This window comes from Cucumis melo, chromosome 9 (genome assembly GCF_025177605.1).
Source record: "Cucumis melo cultivar AY chromosome 9, USDA_Cmelo_AY_1.0, whole genome shotgun sequence".
NCBI classification, from domain to species: Eukaryota; Viridiplantae; Streptophyta; class Magnoliopsida; order Cucurbitales; family Cucurbitaceae; genus Cucumis; species Cucumis melo.
In genome coordinates, this window is record NC_066865.1 from 1953439 (window position 1) to 1975788 (window position 22350).

Here is a 22350-nt window from a genome sequence, read left to right on the forward strand (position 1 = left end):
GTTTTCATTCACATATAATATATATATATATAAGTTTTCTACAAAATATTATTTGAGAAATAATGAGATGATTTCTAAAAATATGATGATTTTTATTTTGAAATAGCCTTTTGGAAGATAACAATGCGCACATCTTAATTACAAATTGGCATATTGGTGTAAATTAATTAATTTGTGTCTTGAAAATGAACTGTGAATATTTATTTGGATAAACGAATTTTTTTTTTTGATATTGGAAGGACGTTAAAAAATATCTTGAATCTTTTATTATTTAGCTCTTTCTAAATAATTACTAACTTGATCAAAGAAAGGTCGATGACATTCTTTTGATTCGCTTCTCAAACATTATGAATTTATCTTGAGTACCAAAATTTAAAATCAATAAAGAGGTAAATGTTTCGAGCTAATTTGTAGTAGGTATTTAATATTTTAATGATTAGAGGTTAAAAGTTAAAAGGAATTGTAGTACACAAAGTTGAAGAAACCGTAGAATTTGAAAACAAAAGAAATAAATGGGCTTAGCTTGTGAAGCGACAACAATTTCGACCGCACTCTAGCGAACTACTCCTTCCCTTGCAATATAATGAAATAAACTAAAATATTTATAAACGTAAAAAAATATCAATATTGATACAATATTAATTATCATCTATTAAGGCTAAAATGTGATATTTTATTATAATTAAAAATATTCTTAGTAGTTTATCATTTAAAATAAATTTCTTAGTTATTATCTCGATACTTCGTAAAGCAACTATAATTAACGATAATCATAATCGGTAATTATCGATTTCGTTACTATTAAAAATCTATTTTATTCTCATGCCAACTCTTTATTGCTGTTTACGTTTTACTACTTAAGCTAAAATAATTAATCTGAACTTAGAGTATTATAAGATTAGTACCAAACTAAGATATCATAACTCAAACAGCATTAAGCGAGATGGTTCGGTTTGATTGACAGATAAAAATGTTGAAAATTTTGTTGTGGATCGATCGATTTGGTTTTTTATCTTTACCATCTAAATCCAAATATATATAAATGTGATTAGTAAACTTAATTTGATGGATCTTTATCGATACAATATCACAATCAACCAACTCATAGACCCAAACATCCAAAAACATCTTTAATACAACAGAATTGGATTTGGAGTGACAAAAGTAGGGAGCCCCCACCACCACAGTACCGCCCCCCCCCTGCTTCCCTCTTCCCTAAACCTTCCCTCATCATTCATTCCTAATTCTAAACCTCTCTTCTTCACAAATCAATTTCATTCCCAATCTCTTCTTCACCACTCTCATGTCCCTTCTTCTTCTAAATCCACGCTCTCCCATGGTGGTTTCCCCAATATGCCTTCTTCCATGTCCGTACTACACTCCCTCCAATATTCCTTTCCTAATTTCCATTTCTCTTTTCTCCCTCACTAACCAATTTCTCCTTCCCCTTTTTCAGGTGGAGCGAGCTTTGCCTAAGACCCTCACCGCCTCCTCTCAATGTCGCCGCCGACGCAACCCCTGTCGTGGAATGCTACGCATGTACCCAAGTCGGCGTCCCAGCCTTCCACTCCACCAGCTGCGACCACGCCCACCAACAACCCGAATGGGAAGCCTCCGCGGGCTCTTCCCTGGTTCCAATCCAACCCACAAAATCCTCACCACCGCCCCGACATTCTTCCGCGGGTTGCTTCGGGACGGTTCTGGACCCAAGAAAGAAACCGGTTCAGAGATGGAACCGGGTTCTGTTACTGGCCCGGGGAATGGCTCTTGCGGTTGATCCACTTTACTTCTATGCTCTGTCGATTGGAAGAGGAGGGTGGCCTTGCCTGTACATGGATGGAGGGTTGGCCGGCGGGGTGACGGTGGTTCGAACGTGTCTTGATATAGTGCACCTGTGGCACGTGTGGCTTCAGTTCAGGCTTGCTTACGTGTCGAAAGAGAGTATGGTGATTGGGTGTGGGAAACTGGTGTGGAATGCACGTGATATTGCTTCTCACTATGTTCGTTCTTTTAAAGGCTTTTGGTTTGATGCCTTTGTTATCCTCCCTATTCCTCAGGTTTGCTTCCTTCTTCTTCTTTTTGTCTAATTATTTTATTTTTTTATCATTTGACCAACAAATTCCATTGTTATCAACTGGGAAGGAATTAACTACTAATTGTTTGATAACAATGGAATTTGTTGGTCAAATGATTGAAAATAATCACTAACTATAATCTTTAAGATGTGACTTATATATCAGGTAGGATGGTGCAATAATAGAGTGGTCATGGGTTCTTATCTTTTGTTCTAACTTTTTCATAACAATATGGTTCTATCATCATTACCTTTCTTTCTGTACTTGTCTTTTTGTTTATTTTTCTTCTTCTTTTGTATTCTATTATTGAAGTGCTTATTTTGTGGTGTTTGTGAAACCGAATGCCCAAGACATCGTTCTAATGTTGAGTGGTTCCTAGATTCTTGTAATGTCATTAAGACCCCATTTGATAACTATCTAGTTTTTCTTTTTTTGATTTTTGGAAAATTAAGTTTATAACATCAATTCAATCCATAAATTTCTATATTTTGTTATCCACCTTTTAATAATATTTTAAGAAAACAACTCAGTTGTTGCCCAAATTGATAATTATATGGATTTTTATTTGTGAATTTTGAAGAATAGTCTTATAAAGACTACTTTCACATGCATATTTCTTTAATTTCTTTTATCTATTTTTTAAGAGTTTTTAAAGATCAAGTCAAAGTTTTTAAAAAAATTGTTTTTAGAATTTGGAATTCAGGTAGTGTTCAGTTAGGGAAATTGAAAACTATGATAAAGAAATCATAAGAAAACAAGCATAGTTTTCAAAGAAAGAAATGATTATAAAAAAAATCTTAGTTTTCAAAAACTTATTTTTTGTTGTTAGAATATGGCTAGGAAAGATGAAAAGTATGGTTAAAGATCGGAAGGAAACAAACGTAGATTTCAAAACAAACTAAAAATGAAGTTGGTATCAAATGGGACGTAAGAAATCAAAATCAAGTTCAAACTTCAATTCCTATTGCTTCACAGAATAACATATTTGTCTTTTCTTATTAATGAAAAGGCTTTAATTCTTCCTAAATTCAACAAAAATATCTTTACCTTTAGCGAACTTAAAGAGTAAAATGTTCAAAGTTCTTATTGTGCTTCCTCTGTGCTCATCTTTTCTTATGGCAGATTGTTTATTGGTTGGTTTTACCAAAACTGATCAGAGAAGAGAGAATCAAACTTATAATGACAGTAATCTTATTAATGTTTTTGTTCCAATTCCTCCCAAAAGTTTACCACTCCATTATTTTAATGAGAAGAATGCAGAAGGTTACTGGATACATCTTTGGCACCATTTGGTGGGGTTTTGGCCTCAATCTCATTGCCTATTTCATTGCCTCTCATGTAAGCCCACCTTGTATTTTTCATCATAGTCAGTTCTTTAAACTTTGTTTTTGATTCTGAATCTGTTTTTCCTGTTAACAGGTTGCTGGAGGTTGTTGGTATGTTCTTGCAATACAGCGAGTTGCTTCTTGTATCCAACAACATTGTGAGAGAAACAACTGCAACTTATCTTTGTCTTGCTCTGAGGAGGTGTGTTATCGGTTTCTCTCATCACCTACAACAATTGGAAGTTTGTGTGGTCGGAATTCAACTGCTACGTTTAGGAAGCCACTATGTTTGGATGTTAAAGGTCCGTTCGCCTATGGCATCTACAAGTGGGCTCTCCCTGTCATTTCTAGTAATTCAGTTGCTGTCAAAATCCTTTATCCTATCTTTTGGGGATTAATGACTCTCAGGTAATTAAGGAAAGAGGCGAAGTGCTTTTCTAAATCTGTTTCTTTATCTTCTGTTTCTTGATAAATGATGGTTTAAATGTTGAAGCACCTTTGGAAATGATCTTGAGCCTACGAGTAATTGGCTGGAAGTGTGCTTCAGTATTTGCACGGTGCTTAGTGGATTGTTGCTTTTCACCCTTTTGATTGGTAATATTCAGGTGAGTTTTTTTCTTTTTTTGGTTCAGTATGCAAATGTAGATTGAAAATTTCTTCTTCTGTTGACAACAACTTCTCATTGTTAAAATAAAAACCCAAAAAAGGTACTTTTGCATGCTGTCATGGCAAGGAGGCGAAAAATGCAGCTGAGATGTCGAGATTTGGAGTGGTGGATGAGGAGACGGCAATTGCCGTCTCGTTTGAAACATCGAGTTCGACACTATGAGCACCAGAGATGGGCAGCTATGGGAGGAGAAGATGAGATGGAACTAATCAATGATTTGCCTGAAGGTCTTAGAAGAGATATCAAACGTCATCTTTGTGTTGACCTAATCAGAAAGGTAACTAAAATATCTTAGGCTTCATTCGGTAACAATTTCGATTTTAGTTTTTTGTTTCCAAAAACTAGGTTTGATTTGAAATTATTAATAGAAAGTAGTGGATGAGACTGGTGTTTATAAGCTTAATTTTTAAGAAATAAAACAAATACCAAAATGTTATCAAACAGAGTCAAGGCCTTAGTTCTTTTTAGGATTACGAAAAACTTGGGGTGGTGGTTCTTTGTTTCCTTATTTAACCATCATTAATGTGTAGGTGCCTCTCTTTCAAAACCTGGAGGAGCTGATTCTAGACAACATATGTGATCGAGTCAAGCCACTTGTATTCTCCAAAGATGAAAAGGTACATATTTGAACGAAGACGTATGGAACGCCATCCTTCGCTAAATAGAACAGTATTTTTAAGCACTTAAAAAGTCATTTCAAACAAGTGGGAAGATATATAGAATGTTAATGTTTTCTTAAAACACAGATTATCAGAGAAGGAGATCCTGTTCCAAGAATGTTATTCATAGTGTGTGGACGAGTAAAACGTAGCCAAAGCCTGAGCAAGGGCATGACAGCGACAAGTTTTATTGAACCGGGAGGCTTTCTTGGTGATGAACTGCTATCGTGGTGTCTTCGTCGCCCATTTCTGGAGAGACTTCCAGCTTCATCCGCTACATTTGTTTGCATTGAACCAACAGAAGCATTTGCCCTGAAAGCAGACCATCTGAAGTACATAACCGATCACTTCCGCTACAAATTCGCGAATGAGAGACTGAAGAGAACAGCAAGATTTTACTCTTCCAACTGGAGAACATGGGCTGCTGTTAACATACAACTTGCTTGGCGTAGATACAGAAAACGGATGAGGCGTCCAGCGATAGCTGTGGTGGAAAACGGAAGCACTGAACGTCGGCTTTTGCAGTATGCTGCAATGTTCATGTCATTCAGACCACATGATCATCTTGAATAGTGAATTGCTAGCTGCTACTGCCTCCAATTCTTGAACTCTTTCTTCAAAACCCATTCATTCATATCATTTTCCGTATGATTCTATATCCATCTCCCAAGAAAGACATGGAATTGGAAATGAAAGTGGAGACTGTTTCTCATTTGGTTGGAAAATATTTCAGTGTCAAGTGTGAGATGAAGTGTTTATTTTCCTATTTGATGTTAGATCGTGTTTCTCAAGAAAGATATGGAATTGAAAATGAATGTAATTCCAAGAATGAAATGTATTTGTTTGAGTGTTTTTCAGTTGGAAATGAAAAGTATGTATGTGTGATGAAATGAAGTATTTTTCACTCTTTTGATTTCTTTTTCTCTTTTCTTCCGTTTCGATATTCACACTTCTCGTAAAAATGGAGAGTTAATGTTTGGAATAACTTGCTAAACAATTAATATTTTTTAAATATAAAACACGTATCTTTAAATATTTGGAAAAGCATTACAAACAAGTTGGTAAATAAATGTAAAAGATATACAAAATTAAAAACAAATTTAGTTTGTTTGGAACAATTTATCTTCGTGATAAGGATCTTACGTTAGAAAAACTAAGGGATTCTTATAAATGAATTATAAAAATCAACGAATTTTGGGGTACTTATGAATTATTTTTTATATTGGGCTAATTGATTAGGTAAGTTTTGTTCCTAATAAACTTAATAGAATAAATGATAATTGCAATATGGAGACAGCATACCTTAATGGTTTAAACATGTCCTATGCTCAAATTATGATCACATATGAGATGTTCTATAATTGAGAAGATAAAAAACAAACGAAACCCAACGAATTAGGTAAAGTAACAATCAACTTTTAGAAAAGATTTCATTTATAGCAGGTGATCTTTCTAAGTCAAAACAATGTCAGTTGACGTCAGTAGACATGTGTAATAGAATTTCAATTGTGATTAACAAAGAAGGTAGATCATGCAAGGAATTCTCGGAATATTGAATCTTCATTACTACATGTGATGTATTAATGCAACTAAATTGCATAAAATTAGGTGGATGTTAACTGATATTTCATAAATTGCACCTTTTCAAACTGACAACCACAGTGTGGAAAATGTTTGGAAATCATGAAATTGGTATCATAACTTCACCAAACCTTTTTAGGGCCCAAAAGGCTGAGTAAGTTGTCCCAAAGTCCCACATTTCCCACTTCCATTTGAATTAAATTAGGACTACAAGCTGCCACAGTCCAATAACCAGCTTTAATTTCATCTTTCAATTGGTCCTTTTCCCAACCACAACACCCATCAAAGAACCTAAAATCTTCAGCCCCAACAAGATTTCTCTTCACCATTTCTGCTGCACATCCAACACTTTCTTTAGTCCCATAATACATTCCTTTCATTACTTCCTCAAAAACCCCACTCTTTCCAACCGCATCTTCTTCCCCATTTGATCTCTTTGGGCTCACTAGAAACACCCCCTCTTCCAATGGCCCACCAAAGTACAATGCCTGCTCCGAGAAAGTCCCGGCGACATCCAGCGCGGTGGACCTCGTTTCCTTAATGGACATCAAGGAGGGTCTATTTAGTATGATCCCTGATGGACCTAACTGCCCATTGTTTAACAAAAGGATCACCGTTCGTTCGAATATGTGTACTCCATCAAGCTTCTCTGTAGCTATTAGAAGACATCCCTTTTCTGGTCCATGAATGACATGAGCCCATTTCTCACCTAGGGAGATGGACGGTGGATGATCCACTGCTGTGTCAAGATCCACAAAAGAAGATGAAATCTGAGGCGTTGATAGTTTTTGAGTGGCAATCAGTTTCGCTCTAAACGATCTCCAATCATCATCCTCTCCTCCTGATGATGATGGTGATCTAAATTGACAACCTGAAAAGTAAACAACCCAAAAGAATTAGCACTACATTGAGGATTCAAATCAATTGATTTTCTAGTAACTGAGAGAGGAATCAGGACTTACATGATATTTTGAGAGATGATGGGGTTGGTGATTTTCTTGTATGAATTGGGAAAGAAGTGGGTTTGGAGGTGACAAAACAAGCTTCCATGACTTTGTAAGGATGTGATCAATTTTCTTTCTTGCAAAGATGAAGGGAAGTGGAAAGAAGGTTTATAACTTTATAAGGAAAGAGATGAATTTAGAACCACATAAAAGAAAGAAAGAAAGAAAGAAAAGAAAAAAAGTTGCACTTTTTTTTGATATCACCATCTAATCCAAAACTTGGATTGTCTTTTGTGAGGGTCCCAAAAAGGTATGGGGAAATGGATAGAACATGAAACGTGGCTAGATGTGAGAAAGCCAAGTCACTCATTGTACGGATTATGGATTAGTCGAAAATCTTTTGGTGACGTGGCGTTTCGATAGCCAATGGCTGTTGTTGGTGTCTGTAACTTTAATGTTAAGCATTGCCTGCCAAATGCTGACTCACTTCTGCAGCCCAACAATTCAACTTTGTGGGTTGTGAATGGTCGTAATTTTTTCTGTTTTTTTTTTTTAAATTTGTAAATACTATTCTATTTTAGATATATTCTGGATGTGGATGAAAATATCGAGTTTTATATTTTATGAAAATATTGATTCGGATGAAAAGTTTTGGAATTCTGTCATAATGAATGAAGGAAACTTTGAGTAAATCCAAAGAATCAAAGGTTGAAGCTTAGCCTAAATCCAAATCCTATGAGCTTCAGGCACTAGTTGGAATCGAGCTTGAGCCTATCCAACCTCACAAACATAGATCCATACATCAAATCAATTAAAATTTGATTGTTGAAAGTTTTATAGAATTAATCTTTACAAACCATATTTCACGAATGACCTAAACTTGAATTATATTTTATAACTATATTTTTGCATAAATTTAGGATGATAAATAAATGTGGTATCTTAAAGCCTTTTAGCATTCATGCATTTCATTTTAACCCTAAGTCACCAATTACATTCCCACTCTTCGCTTTCAACCTTCATCTTCACCTTCAACCATCAGCACACACAACATGATGATGCTCCTACCAACTCCACCCTCGACTCTTGGCATGAATACTATGTAGAGGGTGGCATTCAGTAATCTTCACGATTCCAGTTTACACCTCGAGTTCGATTCAATAATTACATTCATATATTACAATTTACAATATATTTATTCTTTAAAAAAATACAACGTTATATTTCTTAAATGCACAAAATGACAATAAAATATATTATCTTATACACAACACTACATATTATATACAAAGTAATGTATTCCATATATTTGTGTTTTCAAGAAATAAGCTACGGTATATATTTCTCAGTGTTCTAATATATGAAAAATTTAATCTTATATACTAAATAACACATGAGATGTATAGTTTTATTTTTTTTAGCATATTAAAAAAATAAACGTGTATTATCCGATGTTAAATGTAAATCAAATCTCCTATAATTAAAAAATAAATATGCATTATCTCACATTAAATTTATTTCAACTTAAACGAATAATAACACGACAAAAGCCAAATTTGAAATTAACTTAACAAGGAAATAATTTTCGTATTCTCTTTCCACATAGCTATTTTTCTAAAACAAAACAAATATAAATGAAGGGGTCAAATAGTCATTTCGGTCGTATTTATTAAATGAGCCTATCAAATTAGGCCATTTGGGTAGAAAGCCTTTGATTATTTTACTATATGCAATATTAAAGTTGAGAGTAGGTGTATTCATATCAATTGTACTATGTCTTTGATATGATTATCATATCAAAGATCATACTCTCTCCTTTTTCACCTAATCAACATTTAAAAATGTTATAAAGTTCATAAAATAAATAGTCATGTAGGTGTGATAGTAGTAAAGGATATTTTTCTTTTTCTTTGTATGATTTTTATTAATTAGGTTTACATTAGGTAAATGATATTTTGTGAGAAACATTCATAGATTTGCTACTTACCAAAGTAATTATGAATTTATGATAAAGGAACCAAAGAGAGAATAAATTTGAAAAAGTCCCAATTAATCACGAACACTTCAAAAGTTGTACCCAATGTAAAGCTTCAATCTTTATATTAAAAGTAACATAAAACCAAAATACCAAAAAGAAGATTCCGGAGTTTTTAAAGAATAATTTATTAAAATATGGTTGTTTTTAAAACTTATTACGAAAATAATGCTATTCTAAAACAATTTACTAAAATACTGCTACTTCCAATAGGACGAGTTCTCAAAACTTGACCAAGTTAATTTATAAAAAACAAAAAACAAAGAGATCGAAGACTCAATTACTTCACAACTTTTTTCCTTTTCTATCATATAAAAAAAGAAACTTTATTTAAATATTTTTCTTTTCTATCCTATCATTCTCTTAATTATTTACTCTTGGAAAAAAAAAAGTAAAATTGTGTTTTATAAAAGATTCAAACACAAAGCCAAAAGACTGTGTTTGACCAACTTTTTGAAACTTAAAGAATTTTGTTATTTTAATCCTAATCGATTGAATTAGTAGTAAATATGAAGCATGAACTTGATAAATAACTAAGAAGCAAGAAATTGTAAGGCTTCATCCATAGAGATCACCTAACTTAGGATTTAATATCCTACTTGTTTTTTTAATACTGGATTAGTTCGTTCCGTAAGATTAATTGAGAGATTAGTAAATTAGCCCTAACACTCAGGAAGCTTACATCATCAACAACCAAAATTTTCAAATCAATGTCATTTTCTTTTTTCCTTCATCTTTCAAATTCTTCGATTTCTTTTCTTCTTCCTTCCTTTTCGATCTTCTCGCATCTTATTTTATCTTTTTTCCTTACTTCCTCCTCTCCCTTGTTTACTCGATGGGTTTATGTCTCCTTCTTCATAGGTACTATTTTTTTAGATATTCGAGTTTTCAAGTGACAAAGCGGGAAGAGATTGATCTGCATGAGAGAGGAAAAATCGAGTGTGACCAAGAAACCTAGGTTATATTTTTAATGATATAAAATAATGAGAAATTTTTTAAAAAATAGAAAATTTGAAAACTATGTACAAAATATAACAAAATTTCGGATTCTATCAATAATAGACATAGATAGACATGTTTCTATCACTGACATTGATAGACAGTGATAAAAGTTTATTAATTTCTATCATTGTTATAATCCAAAGTTTTACTATATGTTGTAAATATTTTAGTTTATTTTGTTATATTTAAATGTTCTTAAAATAATCTTCTTTTGAAACTCTATTTAATAAATTAGACCAAATTTCAATTTTTTGACTCAATTTTTAGATCATAATCCACTAGGACAATCAAACGAATCTCAATTGATCTCTTGAGTTGAGAATATGAAGTTCTGGATTCAAATCTGTGTCTTTTGAAGCTGTTGTATAGAATATTTTCGAAAAAAGAAAAAGGAATAGAGAGACAAAGTTAGAGAAAGGAAAGGGGCAAAAAAAAGAAACAAACAAATAAAAGAAAACAAAAGAAAACATCAAAATATAAAATTGAAACAAAAAAACAATTTTTTAAGGTTGGAAAGCTGAATACGTCGGATACAAAGTCGAAGAAGGCTAGCAGCATCAGCAGGTAAACTTATTGGTGGTGGTGGTAGGTAGCTTCCATGACCAAAAGCGGGTTAGGTGAGACCAAAAGTCGACGACGACGACTCACTTCCTTCCTTCACCTGCCGGCTCTTAACTTAAATTTCCCCTTCCCCCATCTTCTTCTTTCAGTTTCATCTCTCCAATTTCTCCCTTCCTTTTTCGTCTAAAATGGAGGCCACTTTGCTTTTTACTTCCCCTTCTGTAACTCCTTCCCCTCTTCTCTCCAAACCCAATTCCCTTTTTCCCTCTAATCATCGATTCTTGCCTCTCTCTTCCCCTTCGCTTCGTGGGGTTCTCAATCTTCGCTCTGTTCAAGCCTCTGTTGCCTCTGTTGGGTATCTTTCTTTTATTTGGTTTCTTTTTTTGAGTTATGGTCTCTGATAGGTTCTGTATACTTATGACATTGCTTCCATGTGTAATTTGTTCTATGCTGCTCTCACATTGCTGTTGGAAACAATTAACTTGTTCTCAACTTTCAGCTTTTGAGTTGGGTGATGGTTTTGGTGTTGGATTTTGTTTGATTTGGGAACTATCGGTTACTCCCTGATTAAAAAATCTCTTTGAAAACTTCTTTTAATTGGTTTTATGGATCAAATCCATGTTTCTCCATGTTTGAGAGTGGATTTCAACCAGACAAATTGGTTTTTACAATTTCAAAATCACTCACAAACATATTTTAAAAATATTTGCTTTTTGAGTTTTGTAACAGTTTATTTAGGAGTAGAACTGTTTTTCAGTTTAGATTTGTGTTATTCTTTTCTCAATTGCTGTTTTTTTATGACATATAAAAATATTGTTGGAATGACTCGAATATGTTACTGACACTTGGAATGACTAAACACAGGGTCTTGCTGTTCGTGAATTATTCTGATATTATTAAAACCAATTTTAGCCCTAGAGTCATGGAGTTCAACTCTCTAACTCTATTAGCACCTTTAAATCCATAATATGATATTTTCTCTCTCTATGTATTTGCATGTATCTAATAATTGTTAGTGAATTACATCAATGATTTCTCTATTCTTTTTATTTTTTCTGTTTATTTGTTTGCCTATTTCGTATCTGATATGGTGTTTGTTGTTACAATTCAAAGCATTTTTCTGTCTGACTCTGTTTCTGATGGAACAACCTATAATTTTAAAGATTTGTTTCTGCATTGTAGACCTTCCCCTAAAGCTAGGGTGGATGTCAGTGAGAACTTGACCTTAGAGGCAATAAGACACTCATTAATCTCTCAAGAGGACAGCATTATCTTTAGTCTTTTAGGGAGAGCTCAATACTGTTATAATGGAGATACATATGACCCCAGTGCTTTCTCCATGGATGGCTTCAGTGGCTCTTTGGTGGAGTACATGGTCATGGAAACTGAAAAGCTGCATGCTCAGGTACTTGGAGAACTCTAAAAGGAGGAACAAGAAAAAGTGTGTGTTGATGTTATATGTGTTTGATGGAACCTATTTTTGTATTATAGGTTGGAAGATACAAGAGTCCTGATGAGCATCCTTTCTTCCCCAACGACTTACCAGCTCCATTGTTGCCTCCACTTCAGTATCCACAGGTGTGAATTAACCTCCATCGACACTAAGAGCTAGTTTTGAATGATTTCTAAAATGCTTAGAGTACAAAACAAGTATCGATTCATTACAAACGAATGCTTTTAAGTACCTAAAAAGCCATGCCAAACATGTCTTATTTGTTGATCTTAAGAACGTATAGAAAGTTCTGAACTTGATGTTTATAATGCGACTTAACTTGAAACAACTTCCCCAAAATAGAATTTCATCATTGGAATTAGAATACTATATAAAGAACTGATCTTTCTGTTAAATGATGTGACAAATAACGTTTTTTGATTCATGATTCTAATTGAGAATAGGTACTACATCGTGCGGCGGATTCCATTAATATAAATAGCAAAGTATGGAGCATGTACTTCAGGGATCTGATACCAAGATTAGTGAAGGAAGGAGATGACAGCAATTATGGTTCAACTGCTGTTTGTGACACCATTTGCTTGCAGGTTTGCATCTAAAACTATCTCAACTATGTAGACACTTACTGCTGCAAAAACTTTATATGACTGAGTTTCTGTATTCGTTTATTTTGATCATTGCAGGCTCTATCGAGGAGAATCCATTATGGAAAATATGTAGCCGAAGCTAAGTTTCGAGACTCACCCAAGGCGTATGAGGCTGCAATTAGGAAGCAAGTAAATTTTCTTCTTTACTATATTACATTGCCCGACTCTGATGTTATTAATTAGTTGCCTTCTTTTGCAACTAAATATCTCATGTGATTCTGGTGCTTGGTTTTGAAGGACAAAGAGCAATTGATGGATATGCTGACGTTCCCAAGCGTCGAGGAGGCGATAAAACGGAGAGTCGAAACTAAAGCCAAAACATTTGGGCAAGAAGTTCCTGTGAACATCGAGGAAAAACATGCTGCCCCAGTTTACAAAATACTGCCCAGTTTGGTTGCTGAACTTTATGGTGAATGGATCATGCCATTGACAAAGGAAGTTCAAGTTCAATATTTGTTGAGAAGATTGGATTGATTTGCTTAAGCTTTTCATAACAAATGCTTAAAATGGTAAATAGAATTAGAGCAACAAAAAGTAGTGCGATTGTTATTGAACAATGATAGAAGTTAACATAATAGTTAAGAGTTCTTTTTGCGGTTAAAGTAATTAAGGTTATAGTCTCCCACGAGGTTTATGATTCAAATCTTCCATATTTTCTGTTATACTAAAAAAAAGGTTTGTAATATGAAATATTCATATCATTATTAGTTTAATAAGAGGTTATTAAAGGTTGAATGTTTGTTTCTTTTTGTTCTACCCCAGAATGCCAAAAGTTTTTGTTGTCATTTGGAATTGACTTTGTGTGGGCAAATTAAAGCATTTTCTAAGTGTATGGGACTATGGCCATTGATCTACAAGAAATTAGACATATACTCAATTCATTTTTTTGGGGAAAATTAAATAAATTTAGAAGTGTTTTAAGAATTTAAAGATATTTATTATGAGTTGGTTAAATTATGCTTTTGATTGAGAAATTTTTACCAATTGCAAATATAGTTTCATTAACCTAAACCAAATTATCTTCTCCATATTTTTAATAAAATAATTTGAAAACTAAAATATTTTAACTTAAAGAAAAAATAGTTTAAATGATAAAATTTTGGATCATAATTCGTCATTTATATGTGATGAACTACAATAAACCACTGTTTATATTTAGTAAGATATAGATGATAGGAAGAAAAACCAGTAACAAAGGAGGAAAATGAGGACCAGTTTGAATATGATATTAACCATTAATTTAGTGTAGGCTCGACTCCCTTCAACTTTAACCTATTTTGTTTATGTAATATATGAAAAATCCTAAAACTCGTAGTTAGTTCGATGGTAAAAATCTTATCTCACTCCTTATAGACCTAATTTCAAACCTCACAATTGATCCTTTCGGTTATTTTAAGATATAAATATAAATAATTTTTTTAAAAAAGAAATATGTATATATATATATAATAAGTGAGAGACATCTATTTTATTAAAGAAGAAAAAAACTTGTAGTTTAACTAAAAAGAAGAAAGGAAAAACAATCAAACCCTAAAATCAGATTTCCACAGCCTACGATCTTCTCTTTTTCATCGCTTAGTCTTCAACGCTAATTCGACTGAGCAACTCCATTTTCCAGACCTACGCCGTTCGCCGCCGAGCCTCACTCTTCTTGCCAATCTCCCCCTCGCCACCGCCGGGAAATTTCAAACCTCTCTTTTCCCTCGCTCTTTGTCCACTCTCATTATTAGGTAGGTACTTAAGTTATATGCATCTTCATCCTCTCAGTCCAAGGGCAATTTATATATATATATATATATATATAACAAAATGACGTATCTGTGTCTGTGCATCCATATCTGTGTCTGTGCTCCATAGATTTTCGTTATGTTCTTTCTCTGAAATCAGAATCTCAGGTGTTTCTTGTAGCGATCGTTTAAGACTTTATGCCAATATATTGATCTAGAACTCAGTTACTTAATCCATGGTTCGTAGCTTGAAACTGTGTTTCTTTTCTAAACTGCTTCACTTACCTTTCCGTGCTTAATGTTGCTTTTGTCTTGATTCAATGAAATTATGTTATTGTTTTGAGGAGTTGTTGGTTAACTTCTAGTAGTTGGGGGATGAGGAAGCGGTGATTTAAGACTATGTTTTAGCTGTTTGGTTCTGCCTCTTTTTAAATTAAACTCTGAAGGGTACCTATATGTGAGTTATCAAGGAGGCTGTCTTACTCAAAATTTAACTTCATGATCTTCATCCCATCTATTCTCGAGGTCGACTGCCTGATATATCCTCCATTGTAAACAGGGAGGAAGGAAGTATGTGTGGATTGCAATGTTTATTTGAGGGATATCCTTACTGGGCATTGGATGTGGCTATTTCTTATGCTTGGTTGACTTTTGGCTCTGGGTTTTGAGTTCCGAGTCTCTGACCACTATCGATGAAATGGGAGGAGAAAGTTGAGGTCAAACTTTGATTAAAACAATCCACCCAGATTGCAATTTTAGATGCTACTAGAGGAACCTAGACATTTATGAGTTTCCCTCATACATCAAATTCAAAAACACGAAGTTAATTGTGCTAGTTTACAGTATCAATAATGCAGGCCATTTGTTTGATGCTTTGGTTCAATGAGTTAATTCATTCACTATAGGTTGTTTTGTTTTTGTTTCTTTAGGCATATAATGTTCATGTGAGTAGGTGGTTGGGATCTGTGGTTGTTCTTGTTCAAAGTTGTAAAGTGGCATCATGTTCTTGAGGAGAGGGTTTGCTTTTACTAGCCCTCAAAATGTTTTGAGGGCCTGCAGCTTTTGCTCAAAAGCATTTCCTGGGGGAAGCATTGGAAGCGAGAATGAAAGAGTAGCTCATTCAAATAGTATTGCAAATGGTTCATCCAGGCCTCAGTTAACTCCATTGTTCCCTGATGATAAACCTCGTTCAGTTGCTTATGATATTGAACTTGTAGATGACGATACTTGGGCAGTTTCATGTGGTTTAGCAAGAGCATGGGAAGGGAGAGAAAAGGGCTGGTCTGGCCTTGAAAATAGATACTCCTTAGAGGATGAGGCTCATGACCCAGTTGATTACTGTGATTCGGATTTTGATGATATCGACAACATGAGAATACGTGGAAATCTCTTCTACAAACTTGACCGAGGATCCAAAGAGTTTGATGAATATAGCCTTGATTTTCATAGGAAGAAAAAGTCTATAAAGGAAAAGGAAAATAGGGAGAAAAGTAGAAGCAAAGTAAATGATAAACTCGATAAGTGTTTGCCAAGTGGCCAAGTAAAGCTTCCTGAACATCTGAAGAACAAATATGTAATAGTTGAAAGGGAGAATGATGATGTTGAGAAGAAGCTTAGGACACCCACATTTAATCAACTTACCGGTCTTTACCATGAGCCATTTTGTCTTGATATATACATATCAAAGGCCTCAGTTCGAGCCTGCATCATTCACCGAGTGACTAGTAAGGTTGTTGCTGTGGCACATTCAATTTCTAAAGACATGAAATTTGACCTGACTTCGAGGAAGGATTCCTCTGCCTGTGCTGCTGTAGGGGCTGTTTTGGCCCAGAGAGCATTGGCTGATGATATCCACAATCTGATATACACACCAAGAAAAGGTGAGAGGATAGAAGGGAAGCTTCAAGTTGTGCTTCAGTCTGTTATTGATAATGGGATTAATGTTAAGGTAAAAATTAAGCAGCAAAAGAGACCCAGAAAGTTGGAAGTCCACCTTTAGCATAGACGGACGAAGATCATGAGGTCGCCCTTTTGATGTAAGACAGCTTCCTTGATATACTTATGGATGAGTAATATTATTGTGGATCCCTCGTCTATACCATGAGCTTATTTATACTTGTAATATTAATGATTTTGTGTTTCTTTTGTCAAGATGTTTCAGTATGTATAATATATAAAGTGCACAGTTTCGATCTGAAATAAAAGTACTCTTGTAGAGTTTTCATTCCAGTCTAAAATTAAGTGTGAAATTGTACTCATGTAGAACCAAAAAACTCTCTCATCTACCCACCTCACCGTCTGTGATCCCATACTCCATTAGAAAGCCATTGCTTATTCTCCATGAGCAACTCTCGGTAGAATTTGTAGGGTTGAGAGAATTATTGGATATTTCATGGGGATGAAAGTAAAAAGTAATTCTTATTCTAGTTTTATAAATTGTTTAACTTAGTTTCTACCACTTGACAGATCAAAATGGCAAGCTCAAGTGAGAGTGAACGCAAGGAACCAGTGAATGAGCAAATGGTTGCAAACATGTACGGTGCTTTAAGGTCAGAATTGAATCAGATATACTCAAAAATCACAGAACTCGAAATGGAAGTCAGTGAACATTCTCTTGTTATTTCCGCAATTGAGCCACTTGACCCATCAAGAAGATGCTACAGAATGATCGGTGGAGTGCTGGTTGAAAGAACTATCAAAGAGGTCCTGCCGGCTGTCCAACGCAACAAAGAGGGACTCGAGGAGGTTATTTCAAGACTCCATGAGGCATTGGAGAAGAAGAAGAAGGAGATATCTGACTTGGAGGCCAAATACAAGATCAGGATTAGAAAGCATGATGGTGAGGCTAAGGAGGAAGACAGTGGGCGGAAAGAAGGTGCAGCCCAAGGAGTCTTAGTAGGCCCTGCAGGTGAAAGCTAAAACTCTCAACCCCATCATGAACTTTTATCATCATATTCTTGTAGTTTCATCCTGATGGTTCACTGTTATAAGCATGTTTGTGTGAATTTTTGTTTTGACAAACTTCCAGTTCTCAATAGGAAGATTCCTGGACTTGTATGGTATATATAGATGATTTTGAGGGGAAAGAATTGACTTCTCATTGTTTTGATTTGATATGGAAGTTTTTCCCTCTAGTTTTAGAATACTCTCTTCAATTTTCACTAGTTTTGATTATGCTGCAATGGATTACTCTTCCTTCTTAACACTAATTACAAAGTTGTCTCTTCCAATAGAAATGTCGACAAAAATGGAAATTAGACTAATTGAGTTCATCAATTGGTATGATTATTGCACATTTATGTATCATAAATAAATTATATTATCTTCAACTACTATTTAACTGTATTATATATATAATATATACATCTATTTACCAAATTGGCAAAGCTCCATCTACCTTGAGATGAATGAAGTTGAGAGAGTGCGTTGTAAGTTATCTTTTCTTGTGAAGGTTTTGATAGCTAAATTAAAATAATTAACTTTTCTTTTTCAAAGTTTTGTGGTGTTGTATGTGTTCTCTGTCTCGAAAAGCAAAAGCAAAAGCAATAGCAAAAGCGATTTGTGGTTGTTTTAGTTCTCAATTTACGTTTGGTTTCGGTGGATTACTTTGTGGTGGGAATTATTCATGCTTGAAGATACCTTCTACTGTGTTCTAGTAAAGATTACGATACAGAGAGTCTAGAAAGAAGATTTAGTCACACTTAAAAAAACAAATGAAATTTGAATATACAAACAATGTACCAAGATTTTAATTTCATGCTTGTGTTTTGCTTTTTTAAATCAACATTAAGCAAAGAGAATAAGATAATAAGATGATAATCAAGTACTAGAGATCAAATTAAATCTGCCTAAATTCAACTTCAATATATGTATCTTCGAAATATCTTAGAAACACATGGAAATTTAACTTCAAATATACACACTAGTATCTCAAATAAGTATGCAGGAAGACTTTTAGCTTTGTGGGTAGAGGCGAACTTCAATTAGAAATCAAATCGACTATGGTTGGTTTAGTAAATGTTGTAACCGATCTGACCATGAAAAAGTACAAATTGATTGTTGGTTGGTTGATATAGGTTAGTTCAAGTCTTTGATTTTACTCAAATCAACACCGACTCAATCTCTCTTATCTCCAACTGACCGCCTCTAGTTCAATCGATAGGTCGACTCAATTTTTCGATCTATCATGTTCACCCCTACATACAAGACTTAAATTTATCATATAAATGTCAATACAAACATAATTGAATTGAGATAAGATATAAGGAACAAATATGTCAAATTTTTTCCATTCTTTAAACCAAACAAAATTTCAAAAGTAATTAATAATTAATAGTTAGGAAGAGCACTTCAAGTAATATACAAAAATTAGACAAAATTATCTTCCATTACCAAATTCTTAGAATTAAGAAAAGAAATTGCACTTCCACTAGAAATTAAAATGCATTAAAAATGAATTTCTTTTATAAAATAAATAGAACTTTTGATTGAAAATTAAATTAAATTGGAGCAATTTCGAAATTAGGGGATAAGGTATTAAGTCCAATAGTATCGTTTCTTCAAGCTTTTGTCTGAAACAGAGAAGAAATCTCTGCTTCTGCTTCTGCTTCAGCTTTAATGGCGTCCATTTGCCATTCAATTTCGCTTCCTTCTACAATCACTACGCTCCGACCTATCCACCCCTTTCTTCCCCATTCAACTTCTACCCTTTCACTTCGGAGCTGCAAAATTCAAGCCACCACCTCAAAGTCATCGACCGCCGTTGGAGATGCTCGGGAACCTAACGACGACTCAATGAGCATCGATAATCTTCATCGCTTCTTCGAGCTCAACTCCGGAAAGTGGAACGGTTCTTTCTTTGTCAGTCTTAATTTTCTCTTTCTCTCCTTTGTGCTTAATTTATTCTGCAGTTGCCGTTGTGGATGCGATTAATCAATTTTTACTTGAAATTTAGTGGTTGTTTTGTTGATTTATAGGCTTTTAGTGAAATGGGGATCTGGGGTTTTGATTCTTTACTTAAGATTGAGTTTGATTTACTTGTCTAGCAATTTGACGTTCGAGGGAATTTGCTGCATGAAATAAGTACGAAGCTAGCTGCGAGCTCTTATGGAGAAGACGAACTTATCAGTCTCATTCAAACGTAAATGCATATCATTCTAATTTATGGGTTTTCATCTTTTTTCAATTTCACCATATGATCCCTTAATGCAACTCTTATTTACAATGTCACCGACTTACCATAACAAATCCACCGGCTAATTTTGTTGTTTTCTTGATTCTATCATACTTTATAGACTATATATAAAACAGAAATCAAGTGTTTCGCTTCCTTGTAACGACGACGAGCCGGAGTGGGCAGAGTATAAAATTAAAGAAACCAACATGTTCACTGTGGACAAATATCAGCAGGTGAGTTTTCCTCCCAATTCCAATATATGTATGCTTATACACAAAAAATACATTTTGTCTTGAATATCCCCAACAATTAGCTTGCAGATTGGCTTTTTCCCCAACGAGAAAGCATTTTCTCTAAGGTACCAGACTGCTGGAATGTTGGATACTGTGCTGAGGGAAGGGGTGCTGGGTGAGGATGATACTGGTGAAGAATTTCCCAAGTAAGAGTTCATTCATGTTCCAATCTGCATTCATGTTTAAATGGATTAGATGTGATACTTTCTGTGTATTCGTGATCCTATCTGCTCTCGAACATATCATGCTCATTGGAGTTCCAGAAATGAACTAAATAAAGGTGTATAAAAAAAATTGTACTGCTCTAAGTTTATATAACTCAATATTGGCTAATGGAGTTGGATTCCCATTGCCATCAATATGTCGTCATCGTCAGGTGCTAATTACCCATGCTTGTCTCTCCTTCCTGTCCTGGCTCAACCAACAGAAATTATTTATGAACGTTCTTAATAATCCTGAGTGATTACATTTTATATGAAGTCCTTTTCCTTGAGCGTTCATAATCATCCCGAATGATTGCATTTTACTTAAATCTTTTATTGGTTTCAATTGTGTCGCCAATGAACTGATGTTGATATTTCTCTAGAGCACACTTCTTTACTTTGTACTTCTGTTCGGTCATTTTTTTCTTGCTCAATATATAGTAGTTCTTTTTTTTTTCAACTTTTGAAACTTATACAAAATCCTTCTTTGTAGTTTCTTTTTCTTGTTCAATGCATAGTAGTTGTTTTTTTTTTTTTTTTTTCAACTGTTCAAACTTATACAAAATCCTTATTTGTAGTTTCTTTACCACCCTCTTAAACATGCAGAAACCTCAAGCTTCCTTCTCGCCGACCTTCAATTGTATGCGAGAATTGCCTATATATTCCAGACAGAGATCTGAGGGCAAGAGCTTTTCATATAATGGACCCACAAGGAATTATAGAAATGCTGCTTATTTTTCTCGAGGAAAGGGCTGATGGGAAACTTTTTCGTCGTCCTCTCAATTCAAATTGCGTGTCTGTAAGTTGTAGCATTGGTTTGAGTAAAGTGATGGACTTAATTTCACTCTTTGTTTCAACATTCCGTCTTTTTTTGTGTTGAACTAACAATTATATGGTCGCAGGATGAGGAAAACCGGCTTCTCCCTTTTCTTGGTGACTGGAAAGGTCATTCTAGAACAAAAAGAAGTGGTGTTTATGGGGCTACGATTGCTGAGGCTGATTCTTTTTCATCCCTTCAAATGGACGACAATGGTCAGATTATCCAGGTATGATTCACTGAAATTGAACTCTCCCATCTTTTGAGCATTAACCAAAGTGCTCCATTGGTTGGATGATATGATTAAATTTACGGTTACTTAAGTTTTTGGGTCAATCAATGATTTAAGATAGTATTAGAAGTTTAGAACATGTCAGTTCAGGAGCTTAGATGATATAATTAAGTTTACACTCACCCATCAGCTTAAGTTTTTTAGTCGGTTGATGATTTAAGACCTTCCACCGGGTCTTGAAATCTATGATTCCATTTTAAAATTGCAACCTGTTCTTCCACTGTCAGGATATCACAACAACATCAATGAATGGAGATGTCACCACAAACGTGCATTGGACTGGTACTAAATTGGACAACTTGGTAACGTTTGACGGCGGGTATCAGATTACATTGTTGCCTGGTGGAATGTATATGGGATGTCCGTGTGATGTAGCCAAAAGTGTAGCAGATAGTAAGTCATTCCACCTCGAGTTCTGCTGGCTTGAAGCCCCAGGCAAAAGACAGAGGCTGGTCCGAACTTACGACATGGAAGGTTTGGCTGTCTCATCAACCTATTTTTCTGAAATCAAACTGTGAGTGATCCTTCCATCTATCTATTGCACCTCCATTAGAAAGAAACAATCCTAAAATTATCCCAGATGTATAGCAGTTCATGTTTGCTTATATATAAACTTAGATTATATGAGGTAGAAGCCAGATTTTTGTTATCAAAATTGTGATGCATGAACAATTTGTTATGTATTGAAGAATACCCATAGAAAGATTAATAATACCATCATCTCTTAACTCTTGGCTCTAGTTGTACCCTTACATGATATCAAAGACGATAGCTTTACTTACAATCCCATTTCCTCCATTTTCTTATTATAGTTGTATGCTTGTTGGATATTACCGGGGATTAGAATCACATACCTCGTATTGTATTTGAGTTAATCTCACCTTGACAATTTT

The 22350-nt window shown here is 34.5% G+C and overlaps 6 protein-coding genes across 6 annotated transcripts; 5 read left to right on the forward strand and 1 right to left on the reverse strand.

Moving 5' to 3' along the window:
* Positions 1–1080: 1080 nt before the first annotated feature.
* On the forward strand, positions 1081–5616 carry LOC103498518 (cyclic nucleotide-gated ion channel 2). Its single transcript, XM_008461139.3, has 8 exons — positions 1081–1367; positions 1457–2057; positions 3198–3413; positions 3495–3808; positions 3894–4005; positions 4108–4344; positions 4598–4684; positions 4814–5616. Exons 1-8 carry the CDS (start codon positions 1354–1356, stop codon positions 5297–5299), a joined length of 2067 nt encoding a protein of 688 aa, XP_008459361.1. The 5' UTR covers positions 1081–1353; the 3' UTR covers positions 5300–5616.
* Positions 5617–6330: 714 nt separating this feature from the next.
* On the reverse strand, positions 6331–7502 carry LOC103498517 (uncharacterized). Its single transcript, XM_008461138.3, has 2 exons — positions 7270–7502; positions 6331–7178 (listed from the first exon to the last, which is right to left on the reverse strand). Exons 1-2 carry the CDS (start codon positions 7355–7357, stop codon positions 6430–6432), a joined length of 837 nt encoding a protein of 278 aa, XP_008459360.1. The 5' UTR covers positions 7358–7502; the 3' UTR covers positions 6331–6429.
* Positions 7503–10744: 3242 nt separating this feature from the next.
* Positions 10745–13694, forward strand: LOC103498516 (chorismate mutase 1, chloroplastic). Its single transcript, XM_008461137.3, has 6 exons — positions 10745–11204; positions 12032–12254; positions 12341–12427; positions 12746–12889; positions 12986–13078; positions 13187–13694. The coding sequence occupies exons 1-6, from the start codon at positions 11038–11040 to the stop codon at positions 13421–13423; spliced, it is 951 nt and encodes a 316-aa protein (XP_008459359.1). The 5' UTR covers positions 10745–11037; the 3' UTR covers positions 13424–13694.
* Positions 13695–15676: 1982 nt separating this feature from the next.
* Positions 15677–17819, forward strand: LOC103498515 (uncharacterized). Its single transcript, XM_008461136.3, has 2 exons — positions 15677–16712; positions 17143–17819. The coding sequence occupies exon 1, from the start codon at positions 15677–15679 to the stop codon at positions 16673–16675; it is 999 nt and encodes a 332-aa protein (XP_008459358.2). The 3' UTR covers positions 16676–16712; positions 17143–17819.
* LOC127143763 (prefoldin subunit 2) lies at positions 17149–17819 on the forward strand. Its single transcript, XM_008461135.3, has one exon. The coding sequence runs from the start codon at positions 17149–17151 to the stop codon at positions 17593–17595; it is 447 nt and encodes a 148-aa protein (XP_008459357.1). The 3' UTR covers positions 17596–17819.
* Positions 17820–19182: 1363 nt separating this feature from the next.
* On the forward strand, positions 19183–22185 carry LOC103498513 (uncharacterized). The gene is made up of 7 exons (XM_008461132.3): positions 19183–19536; positions 19722–19816; positions 19971–20085; positions 20173–20291; positions 20955–21147; positions 21251–21394; positions 21685–22185. The coding sequence occupies exons 1-7, from the start codon at positions 19294–19296 to the stop codon at positions 21973–21975; spliced, it is 1200 nt and encodes a 399-aa protein (XP_008459354.1). The 5' UTR covers positions 19183–19293; the 3' UTR covers positions 21976–22185.
* The last annotated feature ends 165 nt before the right edge of the window (positions 22186–22350 follow it).

What these genes read in the sequence shown, in the direction of transcription:
- LOC103498518 (XM_008461139.3), top strand. An exon ending in TGGGGATTAATGACTCTCAG is followed by an intron (nt 3,809 to 3,893) that starts GTAATTAAGGAA and finishes TAAATGTTGAAG; the next exon opens with CACCTTTGGAAATGATCTTG. An exon ending in TATTCTCCAAAGATGAAAAG is followed by an intron (nt 4,685 to 4,813) that starts GTACATATTTGA and finishes CTTAAAACACAG; the next exon opens with ATTATCAGAGAAGGAGATCC.
- LOC103498516 (XM_008461137.3), top strand. Translation starts at nt 11,038, where the DNA reads ATGGAGGCCACTTTGCTTTTTACTTCCCCTTCTGTAACTCCTTCCCCT. An exon ending in GCCTCTGTTGCCTCTGTTGG is followed by an intron (nt 11,205 to 12,031) that starts GTATCTTTCTTT and finishes TCTGCATTGTAG; the next exon opens with ACCTTCCCCTAAAGCTAGGG. An exon ending in GTGACACCATTTGCTTGCAG is followed by an intron (nt 12,890 to 12,985) that starts GTTTGCATCTAA and finishes TGATCATTGCAG; the next exon opens with GCTCTATCGAGGAGAATCCA.
- LOC103498517 (XM_008461138.3), bottom strand. Translation starts at nt 7,357, where the DNA reads ATGGAAGCTTGTTTTGTCACCTCCAAACCCACTTCTTTCCCAATTCAT. An exon ending in ATCATCTCTCAAAATATCAT is followed by an intron (nt 7,179 to 7,269) that starts GTAAGTCCTGAT and finishes TTTACTTTTCAG; the next exon opens with GTTGTCAATTTAGATCACCA.
- LOC103498515 (XM_008461136.3), top strand. Translation starts at nt 15,677, where the DNA reads ATGTTCTTGAGGAGAGGGTTTGCTTTTACTAGCCCTCAAAATGTTTTG.
- LOC103498513 (XM_008461132.3), top strand. Translation starts at nt 19,294, where the DNA reads ATGGCGTCCATTTGCCATTCAATTTCGCTTCCTTCTACAATCACTACG. An exon ending in CTTATCAGTCTCATTCAAAC is followed by an intron (nt 19,817 to 19,970) that starts GTAAATGCATAT and finishes CATACTTTATAG; the next exon opens with ACTATATATAAAACAGAAAT. An exon ending in TCAATTCAAATTGCGTGTCT is followed by an intron (nt 21,148 to 21,250) that starts GTAAGTTGTAGC and finishes ATATGGTCGCAG; the next exon opens with GATGAGGAAAACCGGCTTCT.
- LOC127143763 (XM_008461135.3), top strand. Translation starts at nt 17,149, where the DNA reads ATGGCAAGCTCAAGTGAGAGTGAACGCAAGGAACCAGTGAATGAGCAA.